Genomic DNA, 22,085 nt, shown 5'->3' with positions numbered 1-22,085 from the left:
GATGCAGTAGATATTTTCTAAAATAATAAGTGATGCATATTTAATTTTTTTTAACTGATATGTGAAACTGTGAAACTCTTGACCTGAAGTTCTGTTTCAATTATTATTGCAGCTGCTCCTGTGACTACTGTTGTTCCTGCTACTATTTTAATTCACAGGAAAATAAAATTTATGTAAATATGTGTGCTGACTGCAGTCTGCCACAGAAAATATGACTTCTGCCACACAATTGTGTGGAATTCATTTCCCTTATCCACCCTAGAATGAAGTCAGATGGGTAACCATCTCCCAAGTTCATGTGTTATAAAGCAATTGTGGCTGTTTCTTGAATGTTGGAGTCATGAAGAGAATAAGCAAGTCTTACCAACAACTTTAACAGTTTATTAAGCTTTATTTCACTTGAATATACCCAGAATTGCATTTTGGTGTTTCAAAAAGCGCTCTTGGTCTTAATGTAACAAAGGATACGATTAATGAGTCCATATATGCAGCCCTCCCAAAAAAAAAAAAAACCTCAAAGAAATGCAAAGGCACTTCAATATCTGTCTTCAGCAACCCTTTCAGCTTGAGGAAGACCACAGGCTTCTTGGGAGGAGGGTCATTCTCATAGGAGCCTCTAGGGGAAATAAACCTTTGAAGTTCCTCCTTGCAGTGCAGTTCCTGGAATCCACTTCTCTTTTGAAATTTTAAAGGCTTTATTTTTGCTCTTAAAGATGGAAGCTATGTTGAAATAAAATGAAGAAATTATGAAAAATGTGAATGTTTTTAGTGTAATAGTTTGAAAGGTAAAGGATCAGTATCCTTAGAATAATTTTTTTTTTTTTTAATCTGAAACATGCTTTAGAATCTTAGGTGAGAAGCAATACATATTCTCCGGATATTACTATTGCAAGCACTGATTGTTATTGTTACTTTTGTTATTTGTGGGTTATATTTCCAATTTCTTATACTTAGTATGTTTTCTTATACTTAGTATGTTTTCTTTCTTATACTTAGTACATTTTTGTGAAATTCTGATATTTTTTGGAATTCATGTTTTATCATGCCACATGTAGCATGTGTCTTCAGGTTGTCTAACACATGATCAATCAGAAATAAAAGATAAAACAGAATAAGGTTTGTCAAGTCCCTAAGAAAAATCTTTTTTTGATTGTTTGAAAATTTTGTGGTGTTCATTTAAATAAGCAATTAACTCCATGCAGATGGAGCTAGTTTTTAAGAAGATTTGTGCAGCCTTGTAGTTTCTAAAGTTTATAAATTTGGAAATGAAGAATGGAAGCCACTTATAGCACCAATTCTGGCATGTGAAACATGTTCCAGGATGCAGAACCTGCTAAAACAACCAAGCTGTATATTTTTGATGCATTTAGTACAATAAAGAACTTCTGAATTATGTTTCCTATGATAATTTTAGAAGCAGATTCATTGGAACATTGCAAGGGCTAAAGAATATTCAGAATCTGATTTTTAGATGAGAGGAACTGACATGGAAGCAATATGTTTTTCTGAAATTAAGATCATGTATGTACAGGTATTGAATATGATGTATTAAAAACCAGCATTTTAAGCTGTCTAATTTAATTTAACTGTTTGTGTGTTTGCTTGTTTCTTTAGAACATGGAGGCAGATATCTCAGACATGAGAAATGAGCTTCACTCAAGGGATGGTCTCTGGAGAAGGATACAACTGGAATGCCAAAAGCTGTATACAGAATTACTGAAAATCAAAGAGTATAAAGATATACAGGAAATTCAAATAAAATACGGAGGGTGAAGACCTTTTTAAATTAACAAGTAGTTCTGAGCTAATGACTTTTTTCCTACATTTGTTTTAAATTAAGTCTCTTTGAAAAGATACTCTGTATTCAAATGTCAGCTTCTGAATTTTAGACTGGATGTTTTCATTGACAATTATATCAGACAATTTCAGGCAATAGAAATTCATTGACAATTATAACAGACAATTTCAGGCAGATGCAGGCTCTGTTAAAAAGATTTAAGGATGCCTAGATTTTTACAAATCAATGCATTTCAGATATTTCTGCCTATATCTTTACAGTCTTTCGTTTTCTCAGCATTAAAACACTTGGAAACAATGCAGTTGAGATCTCCCTAACTTCCTTTTAATAAAATCATAATGGTTTTATGGCTTATCTAATCTGCTGTAGCCATTTCAAATTATATGAAATACCAGTCTATAAGAGTTTTCAGGAGTCTTTCTGCACGTAGTTGTATTGTCCTTGATTCCTAGACATCTCCCAAAATCCAGCCTGGTGTAGGCCAAATGTTGGTTATGTTTGGGGGTATTTTTTTCATCAGCAAGCAGATGTTCCACAGTTTTACACTGTGGAGAGGATACTACAAGGTGAAGAGTATGGAATGTTCTAGTTGTTTCATGTTTTGTTTATTTCTTACCTAAAGGCATCAATCATCTCATGTTCAGCTTACTGAGCAACTAGAAAATAAAAACCCTGAGTTATTGCTGTTTGCAGAAAGTCATGAATGCCAAGAAGAAGACCTGAACAAGGTATTTCATATCATTTCCGGATCTTAACTGCAGTATAGGATTTTTAGGAGGGGGTACTGAGCTAGGGTATGTGCATGTATGGTAGAGAACAGGAGGATGCATTGTTGGTACTGGAGAGCTTGAAGTTTTTCATATGAAAAAGATTTCGTATATGGTTGCATTTAGTTGTGTAGCTGTAAAACTGACATTCTGCTTCTGTGCCTGGCTACTCCATTGAAATAATGGGAGAGACCATGCCTACACATTATTGTGGTTCAGATAACATGCAACTAAGAAAGCCTCCAAAGCTCCGATTAATTGGTGACCTGTAGAGCTAAGCTGTAATTTGCAGGTGGTCTCAGAGGTGGGATATGCAAACAGATCAGCTGATACAAGTTGCTGTGGCAGGTGCTCACACAGGGCTGAGCTGACCCAGGTCCCTGCTGCACAGTGTAGGGCAGAGCTCTCTCCTTGGAGCTGTGCATCACATTGCATTGCACATTTCAGAGGGGCTGTGAGCGAGCAGCAGTGGCATGGCACTGTGGAGCAGGGTTTGGCTTGGCAGGCTGAAATACTTTGGGAGTAGAGGATGCTCAGAACACATCCTACAAAACAACAAGCATGTTGTGGTTTTGCCAAGCAGCAATGTAAGCAAAATCACAGAATTGTTAGATTGGAAGGGTCCAATCACTCTGCCACCTATAGCAAATTACAGGAATGCTTACCAAGTGGTTTTAGAATGTCACTGTTTGGATGCATCTGACTTGGGTTCATCAGTTTTGGCATGACAGTCATGATCTAGCTCTTAGGTTTTTTGCATCTTTATCTATTTTTTTTTAATTCTAATATTTGTGTGCTGTTTGCATAAATAAAATCGGAATGCAATCTGTTACTCGTGTATAGTACTGCAAAAAGTTGGTAAAATGTTTTCAAAGGTTGCTGTGCTGGGTTTTGTTGTTCTGTTTCTTATACAATAAAAAAACCTGTCAGTACTAAATTGTTGGTTATAGTAGAAAGATTAGGAAAACAATTTTTGTGTTGATACTTTGCAGAACTCTGCACAGGAAGTATTGAAGAAAGTTTCACCTTAAATTTTTACGTATAATGGCAGGAAAAATTCTCATAAAATGATTTTCCATCTATCCCCTTTATTTCTAACATAGTTTCTTATTAAAGAACCTCTAGATTGATTGATTTATGTTGCTTCTAAGTTAATTTAAGCTTCATCAAACTTTTTCAAAACTTAAGTGCATTATAACTAAATCATACTTAAATTTATTGAATGGATATTTTCCTGGGTATTCTTTACCATGAATTCTAATTCTATGCATGATTTTTATTACTTTCTTTTAAAAGGTTAACTGAAGTGTATTGTACTTTGTTCATTTCTAATATTAAATAGCAAATTAATGTACAAGAGAAGTGAGAAAATATGTAAAATAAACAAAGCTCTGGGCACTGACTTCCAAAGACATTTTATTTTACAATTTCAGAATCTCTTGTTCAGTTAGAAGAGTTGGTGTCTTGGAAGCAACAGCAGAAAAAGTCACTGATAAGTAGCAAATGATGCAATCGTATTTACTGCACAGCATTTTTTCTTTTTGAAATGTATTTTCTACAGATAAGAAACCATGTTTATCGAGAGGAGCAGTCCCATTGCTCTGAGCAGGAAAGAATGAAGACAGAAATCTCTGACCTGACAGAGGAGCTTCATCAGAAGGAGATCACTATAGCAACTATCATGGAGAAAGCTACTCTTCTGGAAAGACAGTTAAAAATGGAATTAGAGACAAAACACAAATTGTTAACAAAACAGCAGGTATGCAAGTAGGCAAAAGCAGCCCACATCATTTTACTCCACTATTGATAATGACATTTATTATCTGTGGAAAAAAAGACATCCCATTTCTTCCTGTAGTTTTTATCAGTGGTGCTGTAATATCTGTGAAGTATTACAAAAGCAGCCAAATTGATGCTGGAACAAGAAATCACCAGTAAATGTCAACTATACCTCCAAATAGAAATTCATTCTGACCATCACATCTAGTTGTCATTTTAACATGCAAAAGATCTTGAAAACTTCCAGTTTGTTGTTATTACATATGCTTTAAGTTTCTAGTTTTTCAGTGTTTTCCAAAGCTTTTTGAAGAATGGTACAAATCTGCATAGAAAATTCTAGTAATTTTATAGCTGGAAACTGTAAGATACTAGTGGGGATTTCAATGAAAAATTTTTGTTTTAAAAAAAATTGTCAGCTTCATTACTTAGTTTATAAAACAAAAAAATCATCAGTATTAGAGGTTTCTGGGTATCTCTGTGTTTTCTGAGAGGGTCACTACATGTGGAAAACTGTGATTGAAGTAATACTTTTGACAATAGTAAAGTTAGTGTTTGGGGAAAATGAGAGATATCTCCTCTTGTGTGGCACTCTTTACCAGGTATTTCTGTATCAATAAAAGAATAGATATAATTCCTAGATGTCATGAATAGGATTTCATCTAGTTTCAGTGGCCTGTAAAATCTGTCCTCTTTCTATGTAGTAACTCCATGTGAGCTTGTTTTGCTAAGTCATTACTTCTTTCAAAAAGGTAAATAAATTCAGATGTATTGTATTCTTTTATAGATGGTTTAATACTTCTTCCTACTTTGACATTGTTAGATTTGAAAATATTATAGTAAGTTTTGTAGTTACTAATGCACATTTTGTAAAATTAAGCTTAAATATATCTATACTCAGTGTTATTTCAGTTGAGAGTAATATTCTTGTATTTAACTAAGATCTTAATCTTTTCCTAGTTGTTGGAATTCCATTACCAAGTTATCAAATCTGAAAACACACATCTAAAAGAAATGATGGAAAACCAGGAATGTGAAAGTTGCATGGTAAATTTTTATAATCTCTGAAGTATGTGGAATAGTTGCTTATATTTATTGTAAATGCAGATTAACATCATGGCAGATTTAGAGATTTCTGGCTTGCATACATTACATAAAAAAAAATAAATATCAGGTATGCAACATAATCAAAACCAAGTGGTATTCACACACAGGCTGAAGATGAGTATAGCTAGGAGTAATTTTTACCTTAATTGTATTAAACTACAAGTAAGTTAAATTTTTCAGTAATTGTCTAGACATTAAACAATTTCCGGGAGCTGCTTTTTTTTGTAAGTGATACCACTTATTTAAGTTTAAACAGTCATCATTCTCACAGACAAAAATATGCCCCTTTTTTAATATCTTACCCCTTTGTTCACATGGTATTTAAATAGCAGTGTAAAAAACTGACACATTTTGCTCCCACCCAGCTTATTTTCAGAGTCTAGTATTTATATCTCTCCAAACAGCAGGGCTTTAAAATTTAATTGATAAAAAGTGTGCCATAAGATTATCTAGAACTATGGTTTGTGAAGGTATAATAAATAGTATATAGGCCGTTTTCCACAAAAAGCTTCAAAAGATCCCCTTCTTACAGAACATCTGCAGTTACTGTATCACAAACAACACTGGAATGTTGTTTGGAAATACTGATATAAATACATTTTGGCGGGATTTGTAGCCTGTGAATTGTCATGAAAGAATGTTACATTTACCCACACCCTTAAAACAGCATGGATGTCCATCAGTGATGTCTTACCTACACATACATATACACTATTATGGGTATCTGTGTGTGTATATTTGATTTATTATTGTGGAAGCACAGATGGATGTGTGTGTGTGCATGTCTAACTCTTCTCTGCAGTGACACTTTTCTTGAAGATTGAGAAGAGCTGTCTGACAAGGGTCCTTGGAGACATCACATGTTTGTTATATTTTAACAGTAAAATCAAGTTACTACGCATTACCAAGGCCAATACATGTTTCAGTAGATTTGTGGACTTAAAAATTCTTTGCTGCTTTACTAATGTATTGTGAGGATCTAAACGTTAGATTGTGGTGTATTTGATATTAAGATTCCAGGGATTGGAGAGATTTTTATGGACATGTTTGTGCTGTACAGTGCAGCACTACACAGACCTCTCAGACCAGTGCCAGCCTAAGTCAGTATGGTGTAATGCATCATCAGGCAGGGTTACTGTCAGGGTTGAGATGTCAAAAGCAATGTAGCTGGGCCAGCTCAGTTTTGGGGTTCATGCCATTATAACTTTACTGCTGATTCTAGAGCTATTAGTGGTAGGATGACTTAGTGCTCTCCTTCTCCCTCGGTTCTGCCACTCCTCCCACTTGTGAGACATAGCTGAACCCCTGCTCCCCCATAGTTGCACAAAATATTAAATTTTATTATACCTTCTGGCATTTCCATGCCAGCTTGGCTCATAAATTCACCCTAAAACTGAGGAAGGCAAGGTTCACAGGAAGAGATGGCATCAAATCAGTGCAAGGAATAGACAAGCTTTCAAATGCAGGAGCACAGTTGTGCCAGCAGTGTACAAAGAACCAAATCTGTAAAGAGTTACTGAGTTCCCAGAGAATAAGGTAGATCTAGGAATATATGAAAGCACAAGTTAATGAAATGCGAGGGGTTTTAGTCTTTTGTATGTAATCTGATAAACCGTTTGAAAATTTCCTGGTGATGACAGCATACTGTTATTGCAAATATATTACACAATGCAGTGCAGTACTCTGCAGAGAGATAGTTCCAAAATAGCTGGCTCAGGTGTGCAGCACAGGCTTTGTGGATTAAGTGATAGGAAAAAAGGAACAGAGTAGCCTGGCTAGACAACTTCCAGAGCTAATCTCCATCTTCCCTTCTTGATATCCTGGTGGATGGGGCTCTTCAGCCCCTGATCACAATGCACCTGTGGCTTGCACTTTCAGTATTTTGCCTTGCACACCGTGTGGGCTAACCCAGCTGGGCAGCCGGGTTTAGTGACAAGGACAGAGAGCACTGGGCTGATGTGGCTTTACTCACTGCATCTGAAACTGAAGGTGACTGTCTCAACACACATATTAAATTGTGCCTGTACACATACTCTGTGTCTAGTGTAGTAATGAACTCCTATAATTTTGCTTGTTATTTTTGGAGGAATTGTTACTAGAGGGAGCAGTAGAGTCTGCAGCTATAGCTGTTAATGTCATCAGTTTTACAAAGCAAATGATAAATTTACAACAATAATATTTTGAATGCATGTTTGCTGAGAAATTTTAATTTGTTTTATTGTGTTATAGAGGCTGTTATCCCTTCTTTTCTATTTATCTACTGTGATTTTTTTTTTCTGGAGGCAATTCTCTTGGTTTGCCCTAAATGTTGCATGATTATATATGGTAGCTAGGTCTTTTCTTTAGCATAGAACGTTGTTTTGTGTTTGCTTGTTAAAAATATACCCATTTACTGTGGAAAAAATAACTACTTAATGATGGTATTATCTCCTTTCACAGTGTATAGATTTATGTAACAAAGAACATGGAAATTTCACAGCTTCTGTTCACAAAATGAAGCATGAGAATTTAAGACTACAAAATAGCCTTGTTAAACCACAAAATGACACAGGAACATCTATACTGAGTTGCATGGATGCGTGCAGAGAAACAGAGCACAGCTGCCAAACCCATTCAAAGATGCAAGAAAAGGAAGAGAGGTAATATTTAGATTGTACACATTTATGAAACTTCTTGTAAGTGTTTTGGAAGGTCTGACTGGGCCAAACTGTCAAGTTTTTTGCTGTTTCTGTTCATTGAGAACATCCCTCTGATATAACTATCAGATCTAGTTAGTATGTTTGTAAGGGCTTCCTGCATTTTTCTGCATGGCTAATGGAAATTGGCAGTAAATGAAGTCCCAGAAATGTTTAATATCTGTTTTAGTATTTATCACATGAAACTTTAAAACTTTTTATGTGCTGCTCAAGCTATTCTCAGTTCCAGGTTTTGCAAGATGGAGCAAACTGTATTTTTTACTACCAAATAAACACAAGACAAGGAAAGGCTAGAAAAATCAACATGAGCGTAAACTTCTCGACAGGAGGTTTTCTTAATAAGCAGTTTGAACTATAGGCCCTGCTGAAAAGCTTTGTGTCCTCCAGTTTCATTTGTTGGAAGTTTCATTAAATGTATTTTAATGCCTTGTCTGGTTTCAGTGTTCTTGGGTGACCTGATTTTGAACTGAAACGTAATTTCAGATGCTCTGAGTAAGTCATTACTACAATAAACTCCTTGTTAGGGAAAAATAATGAGAATATTCAGACTCATAGAAAGCATTGTAGTGATGACTTTCTTCTTATTTACCTGTATTCAGTGAGCCAATGAATTACCTTCAAACATATTATAATCATGCCATTGCAATTAAAAAAAAAAAAAAACAACAAAAAACAACACCCTGCTAAACAATATTTCACAGTACAGGAAAATAAAATTAATAGGAAGCTAAATATACTGATTATTTGTAATAAAGAACTGACCTGATAGCACTAACATGAAACAGTTCTGTGAAGTAAAGCTGAAATAGTTGGAGCCAAAATTGAACATGTTAAGATTTCAAACTCAAACATTTAGGTTTTGGCAAAATTTAAAAATATTTTCTTTCTGCAAAATAGAGCAGCAACCCAGTAAATGTAGCTCCATAGCCTAAAATTTCTTTTTAAAGAGTGTTGGAGATAGCATTCATGTGTATATAAAAATAAATAGATATATGTATATATATATATATATATATGTATGCATATACAGAATGCATGAATATATATACATACAGATACACCCATCTTTGGAAGTGGCAGGTATGGCTGATTTCCTATGAAGTTTGAAATTATGTTGAAGCTGTTGGTGAAACAAATACTTGTAAATCAAGATACAGATTATTCTGCACCAGTAGGTCTCATAACTGAACTAAATTGGTCAGTGCCATTTTTGCTCATGCTTTAACTCCTCTAAAGTGAGGAAAAAATAAGACTTTTTTCTCCCCATCTTCTCAGGATTTACACTTGCTGTACATAAGAGACCGTGAAATTTAATTTATGAGAACATAAATATTTGATACAATAGAATTATGCATGTAATTTGCAGGACTGTGATTTCATAGCTGTTGGAAGATCAATCAAAACTGTGAGAGAGACACCTGTGAGATTTGACCTTTCTCACAACAGAAATTGCAGCCAGACTACTGAACACAATATAAATTATTATTATTATTGTAGCTAATATAATGAAACAGATATATTGAGCCTAGATTTCAGGATCTAAATCATTCATTATAATTCCTAAATGTAAAGCTATTCAGATAAATAAATACACAGATTTTAAACCGTGCAAATTTGACATGTACTGTGCAGCCAGTGTTTTTATGATTGGGCCCTCTCTGTACTATAAGTTCTCGGTTCCCAAGCAGGAAACTACCTCAGAAAACTAAAATTTTTCCAGAAAACTAAAATTAAATTTTCAACCATCAGATGTATGCAGATAAACTAGGAAGTTGATGTTGGTTAAGTTAAAATCTGGGATATGTTTATTTTATTCTGAGCATAAACCCTGTTATTTCTGGTTTAATTTGCAGTTCTGTTTCCATGGTAATTATGGCACTGGAGAAAGGGCACAAAATACTTTTTTTATATGGTAAAAAATTAGAAAACATGGTGTTTGTGCAAGGGGCAGGTGTGTATTCTACAATAATTTTCAGTTGTGTCTCAGTCAGTAGTGGAATCCTGGGTACGGGCACCATCGTGTCTTAGGGAGGAGACCTCTAGAGAAAACACAGGAAATTGCAGGAAGTTATACTGGCAATCCAAAACCAGAATGATTTCTTCTTTCTTTCAGTATACAGTAAATTTCTAAATATTAGAAAGTAAAATATGCAGAAATAGCATCTTTTTGCTAAAAAGGGACTGTGCCCACATTCTACCTATAACCACCTTATTTAATTACTTTTTTCTTATGTAATTATCTTACTTCTAATTGCCATTTACATAAGCTTTCCCCACTCTCAAGATTTCAATCCTTTGCTTAGACCCTGATCATATGCAGTTGATTTAAATTTGTGCATGGTCAAAGAGAACACTCTGATGAAGCTGATATGTTCAGTTTGTTTCTTCCAAAATTAAAACATACCTGTGAGTTATGAAATGAAAAGTTATTTATTTAGCATAAAAATATGTACAAGAAAGGTAACTGATCAAGCCAAAGTGCACTTCCATCATGTGAGGAAAGTGAAGGGTAAATTCTAAGGCTTAATGCCTGCTAAGATAGCTGGGGATCACTTAATGGATGTGTGTTTACAGTGAGTATCTGTGTTCAGGAGGTTTTTGGAGATCATACAACTCTTAGTCACACCACTGTATCAGTAACTGCAATAGATAAAGTGGAAGCAGTGAACACAAATCTTCAGGAAAAGGCTTTTTATCCATTTTAAAATCAAGCTAGCTGTTATACTTGCCAGGTTAAAGCAACAACACAAATTCTTGAAGACATTCTGGCCATTAAAGATCAGTAGTTTTCTTTCTCAACACTGCTCATGTCAACCAGCAAAGCTGAGTAAGGGATTTGGGGTTTTTGCATCACTGAATTCATTGACCGCACAGGGACCAGGCAGATTTTATGTATGAGTCAGGAAAAGTAGATCCTGTTTAAATTTCCTTTGTGAGAACACTGTTATTTCACTGCTTGTCCCCTATTTCACCATGTCAACAGTGATATTATTTGTGTGGCATGTGTACATGTTAAATACTCTATGACTAATCCCACCAAAAGCATAAGTTGTTCAGCTGCAGAAATAGTGTATTTGCATTGGTAGTGTTAACAAATGGACAGCTTTTCACAAATGCACAGATTGTATTTAAAGCAGATCTGTGTTCTTCGATATTATTTTGCACATGAACTGGTAGAACTGTGGAAACCATCCAGAGTAAAGGCCCAGTATCCCTGTGAAATTACCTCAATGTAGGTGTCATGTTTTTCCAAAATACCAAGCAGCCCCAGCAACCCTATGGACTACACTAGGAATGGGAGAATGGGAGTTCCTTTTAAAAAATCAGTCCTTTTTTAATTTTTTTACTTTTTTGGGGGGGAGGGGAGGTGTGGTATCTGTTTTGATTATCTAAAGGTTACCATAACCCAAGTCAAGTAGGCACTCAAGTCTGAAAATTCTGTTCTTAGAGGAATAATGGTAACACAACAGTAATAATTTTTATTAAATACATAAAGAAGCAGTTCTGGCAGGAAAAAAAAACACAGATCACACAGACTTTACTATGGGTTTAGAGAGAAAATTACTTCCCAAAAGGTCAGAACATGAGATTTAAAAAAAAAACCTGTGATTTTATTATTCATGCCATCTATCTTCAGTTATGGCAGGTTTTTTTTCACAGTGCCCTTCATCCACACTATAGATGGAATTGACTTTAAAATAGGGAGAAAAATAAAGAAAAAAAGTATTCTCCTGTGCCCAAAGAGCAGAATATATATGTAAAGAAAAGCATGAGAGAAAGGAGAAAACTCTGCATCCACAAAGGTAAACATTTTAGGTGCTTTAGAAATCTGGAAAGTTCAGTGAATAGTCTGAGAGAGTTTTATGTTAGCATGTATAATAATACTATTATTATTAGAGTAAAACTAAAATTACAGTAACAAAACAGTAATACAGCATCATGCATATAATTTCCATTGCCATAGCATTCAGATTATCTTAATCACAGCTTATTTTATGATCAGAGAAAAAAATATTTTCTTCATTAGTTCTCTGAGTTGTTCTGCACAGTCCCTGTGCTGAATACTCAGTTTCCTGGTTTAGGGCTGTTGTGGTTTAACCTGGCAGGTAAACAGCACACAGTCACTTTCTCATTCCCCCACTCACAAGGAAAGAATTGGAATTTTTAAAAAGTGATATTCATATGTTGAAATACAGTTTAATGGGACATAAAAATAAGGTAGTAGTAATAATAAAAATGACAATAATAAAATAATAATAATGCTATAATTAGAATATATGAAACAAGTGATGCCCAGTGATACAATGCAGTTGCTCACCACCTGTCATGATGCCCAGGCAACCTTCCCCCAGCTTTTTATTGCTGATCCTGCTCCCATATGGTCTGGAATATCCCTGTGGTCAGCTGGGATCAGCTGTCCCAGCTTGTCCCCTCCCAGCTCCTTGTGCACCCCCAGCCTCCCCTCTGGTGGGATGGGATGAGGAGCAGAAGAGGCCTTGGCTCTGTGTAAGCTCTGCTCAGCAGCGACTAAAACATCCCTGTGTTACCAGCACTGTTTCCAGCACAAATCCAAAGCACAGCCCCATACAAACTGCTGTGAAGAAAATCAACTCTGTCCCTGTAAAAACCAGCAGAAGGGCTTCTGTAAAAGCAGGTCCATCAAGGCTCCACAGCCACTCTCTCCCAACACCAAATATTCAAATTAAGACTAGAAAATGATGGTGTGATCTTTCTGCAGAAAACACTGTCTTTTCCCTGCACTTGGCAAGTTCTTTTTATTTAAAAAGAAAAAAAAGTACTGACTAGCACTGCATACTCTTGAATATTTATTAAATTATATTTCAGTGGCAGAGAACATGCTCTTAAAAAGCTTTTATAGCTGCATTTCAGATTACTAGAGTGTTTTAGGATATTTGCAACGATAGAATCTGTTCAAACTGCTATTATGTTTTAATAGTTACCTCCCAAGATTAAAATTTCATCATAAGCATAGACCAATACGATACAAATTTTTATCTCAGCTAGAAATACTGTAACATAAAATTAATAGAATCTGAAATAAGTTTTTTGCATGTTTTGGTATGTAATACAAGGAATGATGCCATTGAAAATTAGTGTAATTTTGCAGGCATATGGGCAAGTGAGTCTCAAAATTGTCTGCTTTTATCAATACAGTATCAGAATTGTTCAGTTAACTATTTTGGGAATGGGAGGAATATGGCTTTCTTTTTTTTTAAGTTGCTACTAACCCTAACAGTTTTTGCTTTACAGAAATACAAATTATTAGAAGTATGTACTTGCACACCAATTCTGATCACTGAGATACAAGAGTTTTTGAAAATCCTAATAATATGCTTTAAAATAATTTTTTAAGCTTTAAGATTTCATTTATTATTACAAAAGAAAGTTATTGTACAATTTTTCAGAGAGTGCATTTTAAAAATCTAATCATTTTTATATTAATCTCCAAAGTGTTACCATTAAATCACTGGCAAAATTATCATTGCAGTAAAAATGCAGAATCAAAGATTCTTGTACTATTTTTGTTTAAGTATTTATTCTAAATTCTAGCCACTTGAACATAGTTGTTTAAGTTACTATTAGATCAAAATTGACTAATTATCCAACCACTAATAATAGGTTTTTTCTCTCCTCTTGCATTTTCACATTTTATTTCCTCTATTTGTGTGGGTGAATTCACTCTGGTGCTTGCATAGCCTTTTCCACTGGCAAAAGGAATGGTAGCCATTAGCAAAGGATAGGTAACAAACACTTAAGGAGAACTGGCATCTTCAATACCTGAGGTGAGTTTGTGTTTAAGCTCGTTCTGCCACAGTTATACCAACCAAGGCAAGGTTCCTCAGCCTAAGCTCCAGTGAAAGGGTTTAAATTAGGGTGGTTTAATTCACAGCTGAAGCAGACACAGAAAGCACACTGAGAGTTTTACAGTAACCTAGGCGGAAATTGCTAAATTGCTGCAATTTGGTAATGCTGAATCTTGTGCCCATGCAACTTCATGCATGAAGCAGTTTGAACAGCTAAGTAATCAAAACTGTGTCAACAAGTAAAATGAAAATTCCTTGGCTTTGCTGTGATAGCTTAAGAGTTTTAACTGAGTTTCATGTGTAGATTTTTTTTTCTTTTAGATCCTTCCAAAATAAAGATTCATGGGAAGTGGAATGTCAACAGACTGCTGTGCTCACTGCTGGTGGATACCACAGACACTGCACTCCTGCTTTGTGTGGCCACTGCAATATCACTGGTTCAAAAAGTGATAGCACTTTATCTTCTCATCCACTTCACAGAGGCCATGAAAAGAAAATAGATTCTAAATCTCCCTTACCACCAGTGGGGTGTCCTTTGGGCCTTCCTGGGCCATTTCCTGAAGTGGCCAGAACAGGCAGCTTTCAGAGCCCTGCTTACAATGCGGAAGAAATCAAATTATCAGTAAGTAACTGTTTTCCTGTAACACATATATTCTCAAAAATCCATCTGTGGACCAAATGCAGCCTTGGAGAAGCCAAAAATTAGATCACTCTTGTTGTCATTGTTATTTATAGAGTGCCAGCCCAGCAAAAATATAAGTACCTTATCCTAAGAGAAATGCTGTTTTTCTGGAGATTAAACATCCCCTACTGAGCCATACCTCTGTTATAATAACAGTGGTGATAATTACCTGCCATTATGTGACTGTGAGAAAGATTTCTACATTTTATTGGCTTCTATATCGGGGCACTTTGCTTTGTATTGCCTGTACAAGAGCACTCTGCTTCAAGTGTATTTCCATAATACCTGCAAACTTACTGCCTTAAGTGCTGCTCGACAAATCAAGTTCCTATTTGATCTACATCTCTGACTGATGGATGAAATCAGAAAAATCATAGCAACTATTTTCCATATGTTAGCTATTGTATTTGAAAAGAAACAAATTATAAGTGCTGTGATCCTTATTTTTCTTTGAGTGAAAGAGGAATAGGACAGCATTCTTTCTTTTTGTCTTCATAGTCTGGAGACTATCACCCTCCATGACAAGTGAGACAAATCCCACTTTGCCTAGGACAACTTAAGAAAATCTTTCCATAATTATTTGGCTTTAGAGCTCCCTTTAAATTTGAGATTTTACCTCTTCATTAGTATTTTCTCTTCTACCTTAGGCCTCCACTACAGGCCACTATTGTTTTGCACTTGACAATTAGCACTTTCCTGACCTCAAGACACAAAGGCATACTATCAGTAAGCAGTGAAACTAGGAATGTCAATGAGGAATGAGCTACAGGCCTCCATCTGTCCAGCTGTGATGCATGGATCTTTGTAACCAAGAGATTCTCAGCTGCAGGGCTCTGGCTGAAGCTATAGAGGCAGAAGAGGGAAGACTTCAGCATTTATTGGGGGGGATTGACAGGCTGTGGTACCTGTGGTTGTTGTACCCCGGTTCTGCTGCCCGCTTCAGAAACAAATGCACAGCCTTTGCCATCAGAGATGTGGCTGCTGCAGAACTATCTCCATAGTCCAGAACCTCACTGGTTTTTGGGAGGGGAGGTGTGGTATCTGTTTTTATTATCTAAAGGTTACCATAACCCAAGTCAAGTAGGCACTCAAGTCTGAAAATTCTGTTCTTAGAGGAATTATAACACAACAGTAATAATTTTTATTAAATACATAAAGAAGCAGTTCTGGGGGAAAAAAATGTGATAGGAGGAACTGTAATGATGGTGTGCTTGTGAAGCAGGGATTGCAGGGTGGCCCTTCACTGACCGTGGTCCATCAGCTCTCCAGTAGCCTGAGAACACTGAGAGCCATGTTGTCCCAGGTACTTGACCTCACTTCCATTTTATATTCTTATGTTTCACAGGAACTTGAAGTAAACAGCTTCTGGTTTCTTATGGCTTAAGAGTTTTCCTCTTTAAACTGCTAATCATGAAGAGTCATTTGGACTTTTCCAGATGAGTCTGATATACACCAGTTCTTCTCTTTTCTGTCAGAAGTGTCAGACAAAGACATCAAATCACAAAGCTTCTGTTTCCAGACAGCCTGGAAAAAATGTCCCTTCTGAGACACTTCTGCAAGCTGCAGGGAAACTATTTCCCAGCTGGCACTCAGGCCAGGGTCAATGCCAAGACTTTCCAGCTGGTGTGTGGGCAAACACATAACAAAACTGTTAAGCAAGAGATATTTCTCATGCAGAGTCTAGGTTCAAATCTCTGGCATTGAAGCAGGTACAAGTTCAGACCACTGAAATTAAATGATCACTCAGGCTGACATTGGATACCACAGCTTTAGTGCAAAAATCATTCAACAGTCTGTTACTCCAGAGTTCTGTGTTCAAATGCAAAGCTGTTCCAGTGAGGAGAAAGAGGGAGGAGAATGCACAATATGTTAAACCAGAGTTCTTTGACTGAGTTCTGAGGTCTTCAGGGGTGTGGAACACAGGACCCATGTGAAATCTCCAGTATGTTCAAAACTTCTGATAATCTTACAAGCACTAGTTTTCTGAAGAATATTTGTAGCACAAAGTGAAAACATCCAATTTCCAGGTGATGTCCTGATACCTACCAAAATAACTCTTGGTATTGAGGGAAGAGAGAAAATAGTCTGTAGGGCCTTAGACAGTGACTTATGTTTCTCTCCTGGTAAAGAATCTTCAGACAAAGATTAGTAAATGTTCCACTGCAACCTCTGCCCTTTCACATTCTTACTTAGAGGTGACATGTATAGAAAGAGTCATAGAAAGCTCAGCTGGGATTCACTGGAAATTCCCATAACACCAAAAATTCTTGTTTCAAGGGTTTCCAAATCTAGGGAAATACTTTTTCCTCTAAACAGTACTTTAGGGTGTGCTCTCTTTCTGAAATGAACAACTTCAGAAAATGATTGGTTGATCTTTTAGTCAAAAGATCAACCAATAAATAGTGTCTCATGTTTCTCTTGAGATGATAGACAGTTGTTTGTTCTGGATTTAAGCCTTGGAAATACAAGACAAGCTGTAATAATTCAAATTTAAATTAGGCATTAGGAAATTTTCTAACATTAGTATGGGAATTCACTTAACAAATAAATTGCAGTGAAAAGTTGTGGCAATTCTACCCCTCGACATCATTAGGAATTATTTTGACAGTCTTGATCCTACCCTGAGGCATGCTGTAGTCCATGTCTCTCACTCCTAGGTATTACTATTTCCTAGCTACGTAGGCCCTCTAAAAATCTTCCTATGTCACTCAGCAATTTTCTAGGCATCTCAAATTTAATTTTCATATATGAGCAGAAGTGCGTTTAAGACAGCACCTGCTGCCTAACATGTATTGCAGTGTAGGGTTAGAGGAAACTGCTCCCAAAACATCCCAAATTTAGTCATTGTGAGACTAAAATTAGCCAGACCAATTTCTACTCTTGGTACTACAAAATCTTTCCTGGAAAGTAGAAGCAGCTAAACATGAGAAGACTCTAACACTGGGATTTGACAGCTCATGATTTGACCAGTAAATGCTAAAATATCCCACGTGTTAAAGCTTTCTTGCTGCCTTGCTGAAGGTGCATCCAAGAATGCTGGGACAACTCATCGGGCAAGTGAGAGATTACCTCTAGGCAAATTAATTAGGCAGTTCTGTCCCTCTCTCTTTGAGAGAGCTAATTTCCTGAATGGCTCTTCCCCAGCAATCCAGAATGAATTCTTAACCATTAGTTCTTATTTAAGGAGAAGACATACTTAGCACATATTTCTTCTATAGAAATATGCATCTCTGTTAGGTGCATTCCTTCCTTTCCAGCAAGTGATGAGGCAGAAAATGAGTGTTTCTCATTACTGGTGTACACCAAAGAAATATGAGATCAGCTGGCATTAGAAATGAAGATACAGAGTCTTCCTTGCCTTATTACCCAGACAAGTTAGATGGAAAGCTTATTATGCACCCATCCCTATCCAGTTTCAGTTAGAAACCCAAAAGACATAAAAGCAGTAATATCTGAGAAAAAAGAATTTCAAAACCAAGAACTATGAATCTTATCTGAGACATGGATTAAAGCCCTTTCTTTGTGGTTTTTCTTCCTCAGAGGCCAAAAGTAAAGACAATAGAGAACAGAATGAAAGAACAGACCAGAGACTTGGAATGCAAAATGCTGCTAACAAGGAATGTTGCCTTTTAGACTTGCTTAGATAAAACCATCTCTCAAAGTGCATGATAAACAATGCATTAGGGACCTATCTAAAATCATAGTCTGTGATGTCTGACCCTCGTGTAAGGAGCTGTGGGGAGCCATGACCTGCTTATTCTAAGTGATAAACATTCTTCTCTCAACTCTGAGGAAATTCAGAAATGTCTCTTTCAGAGTTTACAGTGTATTTCAAGAAGAAACACATCAAAGTACCAGTTGAAGCAAAGGACATTTAACACTTTGGGAAGATGGCTTGATTGCGAGGCCAGTCTGTTTCCAAAGAGGAGTCAGTAATTCTAAGCATTGTTATCCTGAATCTCTAAGAATCTTTTCTAACTAGATTTAAATTTTCTGGGACTGGCACCTGTGTAAATCTGCAGTCCACAAGGAAAAGTCTAACATGACATTTTTCTCTAGGTGATTTAAATTTGTGTTTCAGATTCAGATTTTCCCAGTTTCTCATGCTTCTCACTGAAAGTGTTTTATTTGCTCACCATTGAATCATCAATTTCATTTCTGGTATTTAGTAAGGGGAACACATGGTGATTTTTCAGGAAAAGCCTCCAAATTCAATGTATTCTCCATAATACAAAAGCCTTCTTCAAATAATTTAAAATAGTACTAACAATTCTGTCACCGAGTCTTGACATCATGAGGAGATGTATTTGTGACCTAGCCCATGGAGGAATAAATGGCACGTAGCCATGGCATTCAGCATGTCAGGAAAAACTCTTCATATGGGAGCAGTGATAATTTATGAATGGGAAATCATGCATGTGTTTATGAAGAAAATCAAAGGCAGGTGATGTCCCTCCATTTTCTTAAAGTTTAGAGGATTGGTGTTCTTTCTTATTCTTGCTTGTACTAGGATTGAGGTGTTATGGTAAAAAGTGATCCAGTACTTTTAGGTTTTTTTATTCATACATGTCAAATTAAGTCACTTTATCTTGCCATCATTTTAAAACATTCATTTGGAGGGACTGAGAAAAGGAAGATTCTGCTTTTTCTGTGAATTTCATTTTAGGAGCCCTATACATCAGGAAGCCTCTCTCACTCAAGAAGGATGGTATTAAACTCTGAATTTATTTCCAGCTATCACTCACTTCTGTACTTTGAAAAGAAAAGGGGTTTAGTATAGGAAATCTCTAAATTTCATCTCAGAGTCTGCTGCAAAGGGTTTCAATGGATTGGTGCTTTAGAGCATTTTTCTAGTTAGTATCTTTTAGCCTTAAAAGCTGCTAAAGAGCAGTTTTCAACAAAGTTGAAGTCCAAATCTGTCTCTAGTTTCTGTGGAAATACAGAATACCCCATTCTGATACAGTGGAGCCTGGAGTAAAAATTTACGGATGTAATATAATTGGCCTTTTCCACAGACCATCTGAATATTTGAATTCCTATTTGATGTGCTAACACATGAACTTCAAACATTTTTAAATTCTAGAAAAAAACGCTGAAATTCTAGATTAATAACTTAATCAGTAACAAAAGCTATTAAAGATATTATTTAACTAAGATTAAATATGTCAATAATTTTTCCCAGTTTATGACAATATAAAAATAGAGGATTACCTCTTTTTATATTAAAGCCCCTATACTAAGTTTTTTCTGCAGTCAAATCTTAAAAAAATCGTGTCATAAAGTTGCATTTATCTCTACAAAAAAACATTGAATGTATTTAAATAGGCATAGTATCGTTCATAAAAGAAAAATTATTTCATATTTCTTTTGATAAAGATATTCCAATGAATGTATCTTAGGTATTAGCAAGAAAATTAACAGAAATTGGTGCTTAAAAATTTAGAACTTGTTCCAGCAAAGATTCACACATGTCCTTTGCTTTATAGAACTCTGCATCCCATGACAACCATCTAAAGGCTGATTATTGGTACGGTTTCAGTCTGAGTCTACTAAATGCTCATTAAATGGAAAGAAGATTTTTCAGTGAATTACTTGCAGTGAACAAAAATTTAGTACATTCTCCAGAATGTCAGGGCTTGGAGTTAATAGTACTGAAATGAGCACAAGTTTTCTTCCTTTCCTCAGAAAGCATCATACCACAGAAGCAGAGAGCTAAAATTACAGGAGACAATCAGCAGTATCCAAGATAATTATACTTTGTCATTCCAAAAAAGATTATTATCCTCTGCCCTGGTCTACACTATACAAATAACTAACATAATCTGTAGTTGATAGATTTTGGAGGTTCTGCAGCAGTTTAATTCTGTCTAGTGGGATATTTAAATTTTTAATGGCCAAGCTATATCCTAATGCTATGAATATCAGAGATAATCAAACACAACGTTCAGTCCATGTCATTTAGGCACATGGATGCCTTTAAAAATGTATGCCTTTAAAAATGGTGCTTTCTTGAAGAGGTGTAAAGCATTAGAGTGTTGTTAGCTGCTGTAGGTCAAGGTATTTTTCACATGTAGAATTTGATAAGGCAAACACGTTGTAGCACTTGCTGGTTTTGCCTAACCATGATTTTCTATTCATTGCTCAGTCTCCCCCTGAGATGTCCTTCCTTGCAACAGCAGAAAAGTTCCTTCAAGAGGAAGAGAAACACGCCAGAGAATTTGAAGAACGTTTAAATTCACACCTTGAAGAGCTGCAAAGATATTCTGAAAATACTCTAAAAAAATATGCCAGGATGCAGCAAAGCAGGCGTACTTAAGACAGTCACACAATTAAGAAAAACAAACCAAGTAATCACTCATGAGTTTCTCAGAACTAAAATCTGCAACTAGCTGGTTAATGTATTTAGGCACATTGCCAATAGCATGTATTTGTAACACCAAGTTTTCAAGAAAATCATCATTCTCCTACAGATTTAAGTATATTGTAACTTGAGTATATGACAAAATAAACTCTGAACATATTCTAAATTATACCAGTGGGTTTTGCACGGTTAAATTGTGTGCAGCAGAGACCCTGTTGGAGCACTGTAAATTAAGATACTTTAAATTCTGTAATGTACAGAGGGCTAATAAGTGGAATTATTCCCTTGAAATTAGAATCAACTAAGAGAAATTCTCTGGATTGTACAGAAAAAAAATAAAGGCCTTTAACCATGTCTCAGCTCCTGGCATGAAAAGCTTATCTATGCTCTGGTGGTTCTTGGCTGCCCTGGGCCTCTGGAAATGCTGCTCTGTGAGAAGAACATTAAAAGACCAAGCACGTGTTTTGAAGCCACCCATATTTCCTCTTTTACCAGACCTATGGACTTCACCTGGAGCAGAACCTGATCTCAGGCACTTTCTATTTAGACTTTACAATTTTTAAAACCTGTGTTTAAAAGCACCTATTTTGGATTGAAGCTTTGTTCCCATGTTGGCTTGTTGTTTAACTGTATTGGAACAGTGAGGAAAAGCTTTTTCACACAACATGTGATCAGTCTTAGGTAAGGCTCTAAATTCTTTACATTTTCCTACATCATGGGAAAACATTATATAACCAAGCAGAGTTAATTCAACTACATGTGCCGAAAATCTGCATAATATTGAGATTTCTTTTATTTGCAATTCACACTGAATTCTATTGCTGTGCAAGCGAAACAGAAATTACAGACACTGTTGATGAACCACCAATTTCAGTGAATGAGATACTGAAGAACTGCTTTCCACCATATACTGTTGCCAACTTCCTGGGAAAATCTGGATAAAAATAATACCAGGCTGTCAAACTGCTCCAGTTTGTGAGTAAAAGAAGTCTCATTAATATTCAGGACCATGGCTAAAATGTAAATTGTTTTGCGATGCTATATTTCCACTAAGACAAAATACACTACATCAT

General features: G+C 35.9%; 1 protein-coding gene across 1 annotated transcript in view; it reads left to right on the top strand.

The window, feature by feature from the left end:
- DEUP1 (deuterosome assembly protein 1) overlaps positions 1–21,324 on the top strand; it is a 40,072-nt gene extending 18,748 nt beyond the window's left edge. The window contains exons 7-13 of the mRNA XM_064734856.1: positions 1,615–1,769; positions 2,421–2,526; positions 4,127–4,324; positions 5,302–5,388; positions 7,888–8,087; positions 14,291–14,591; positions 20,797–21,324. Of these exons, the coding sequence (XP_064590926.1) occupies positions 1,615–1,769; positions 2,421–2,526; positions 4,127–4,324; positions 5,302–5,388; positions 7,888–8,087; positions 14,291–14,591; positions 20,797–20,967 (1,218 nt within the window). The 3' untranslated portion in view covers positions 20,968–21,324. The remainder of the gene's footprint in view (positions 1–1,614; positions 1,770–2,420; positions 2,527–4,126; positions 4,325–5,301; positions 5,389–7,887; positions 8,088–14,290; positions 14,592–20,796) is intronic.
- Positions 21,325–22,085: the final 761 nt, after the last annotated feature.

Source organism: Zonotrichia leucophrys, chromosome 1 (assembly GCF_028769735.1).
Source record: "Zonotrichia leucophrys gambelii isolate GWCS_2022_RI chromosome 1, RI_Zleu_2.0, whole genome shotgun sequence".
Classification (NCBI taxonomy): domain Eukaryota; kingdom Metazoa; phylum Chordata; class Aves; order Passeriformes; family Passerellidae; genus Zonotrichia; species Zonotrichia leucophrys.
Note: the sequence above shows the minus strand (reverse complement) of the source record. Positions and strands in the feature narration are given on the sequence as shown.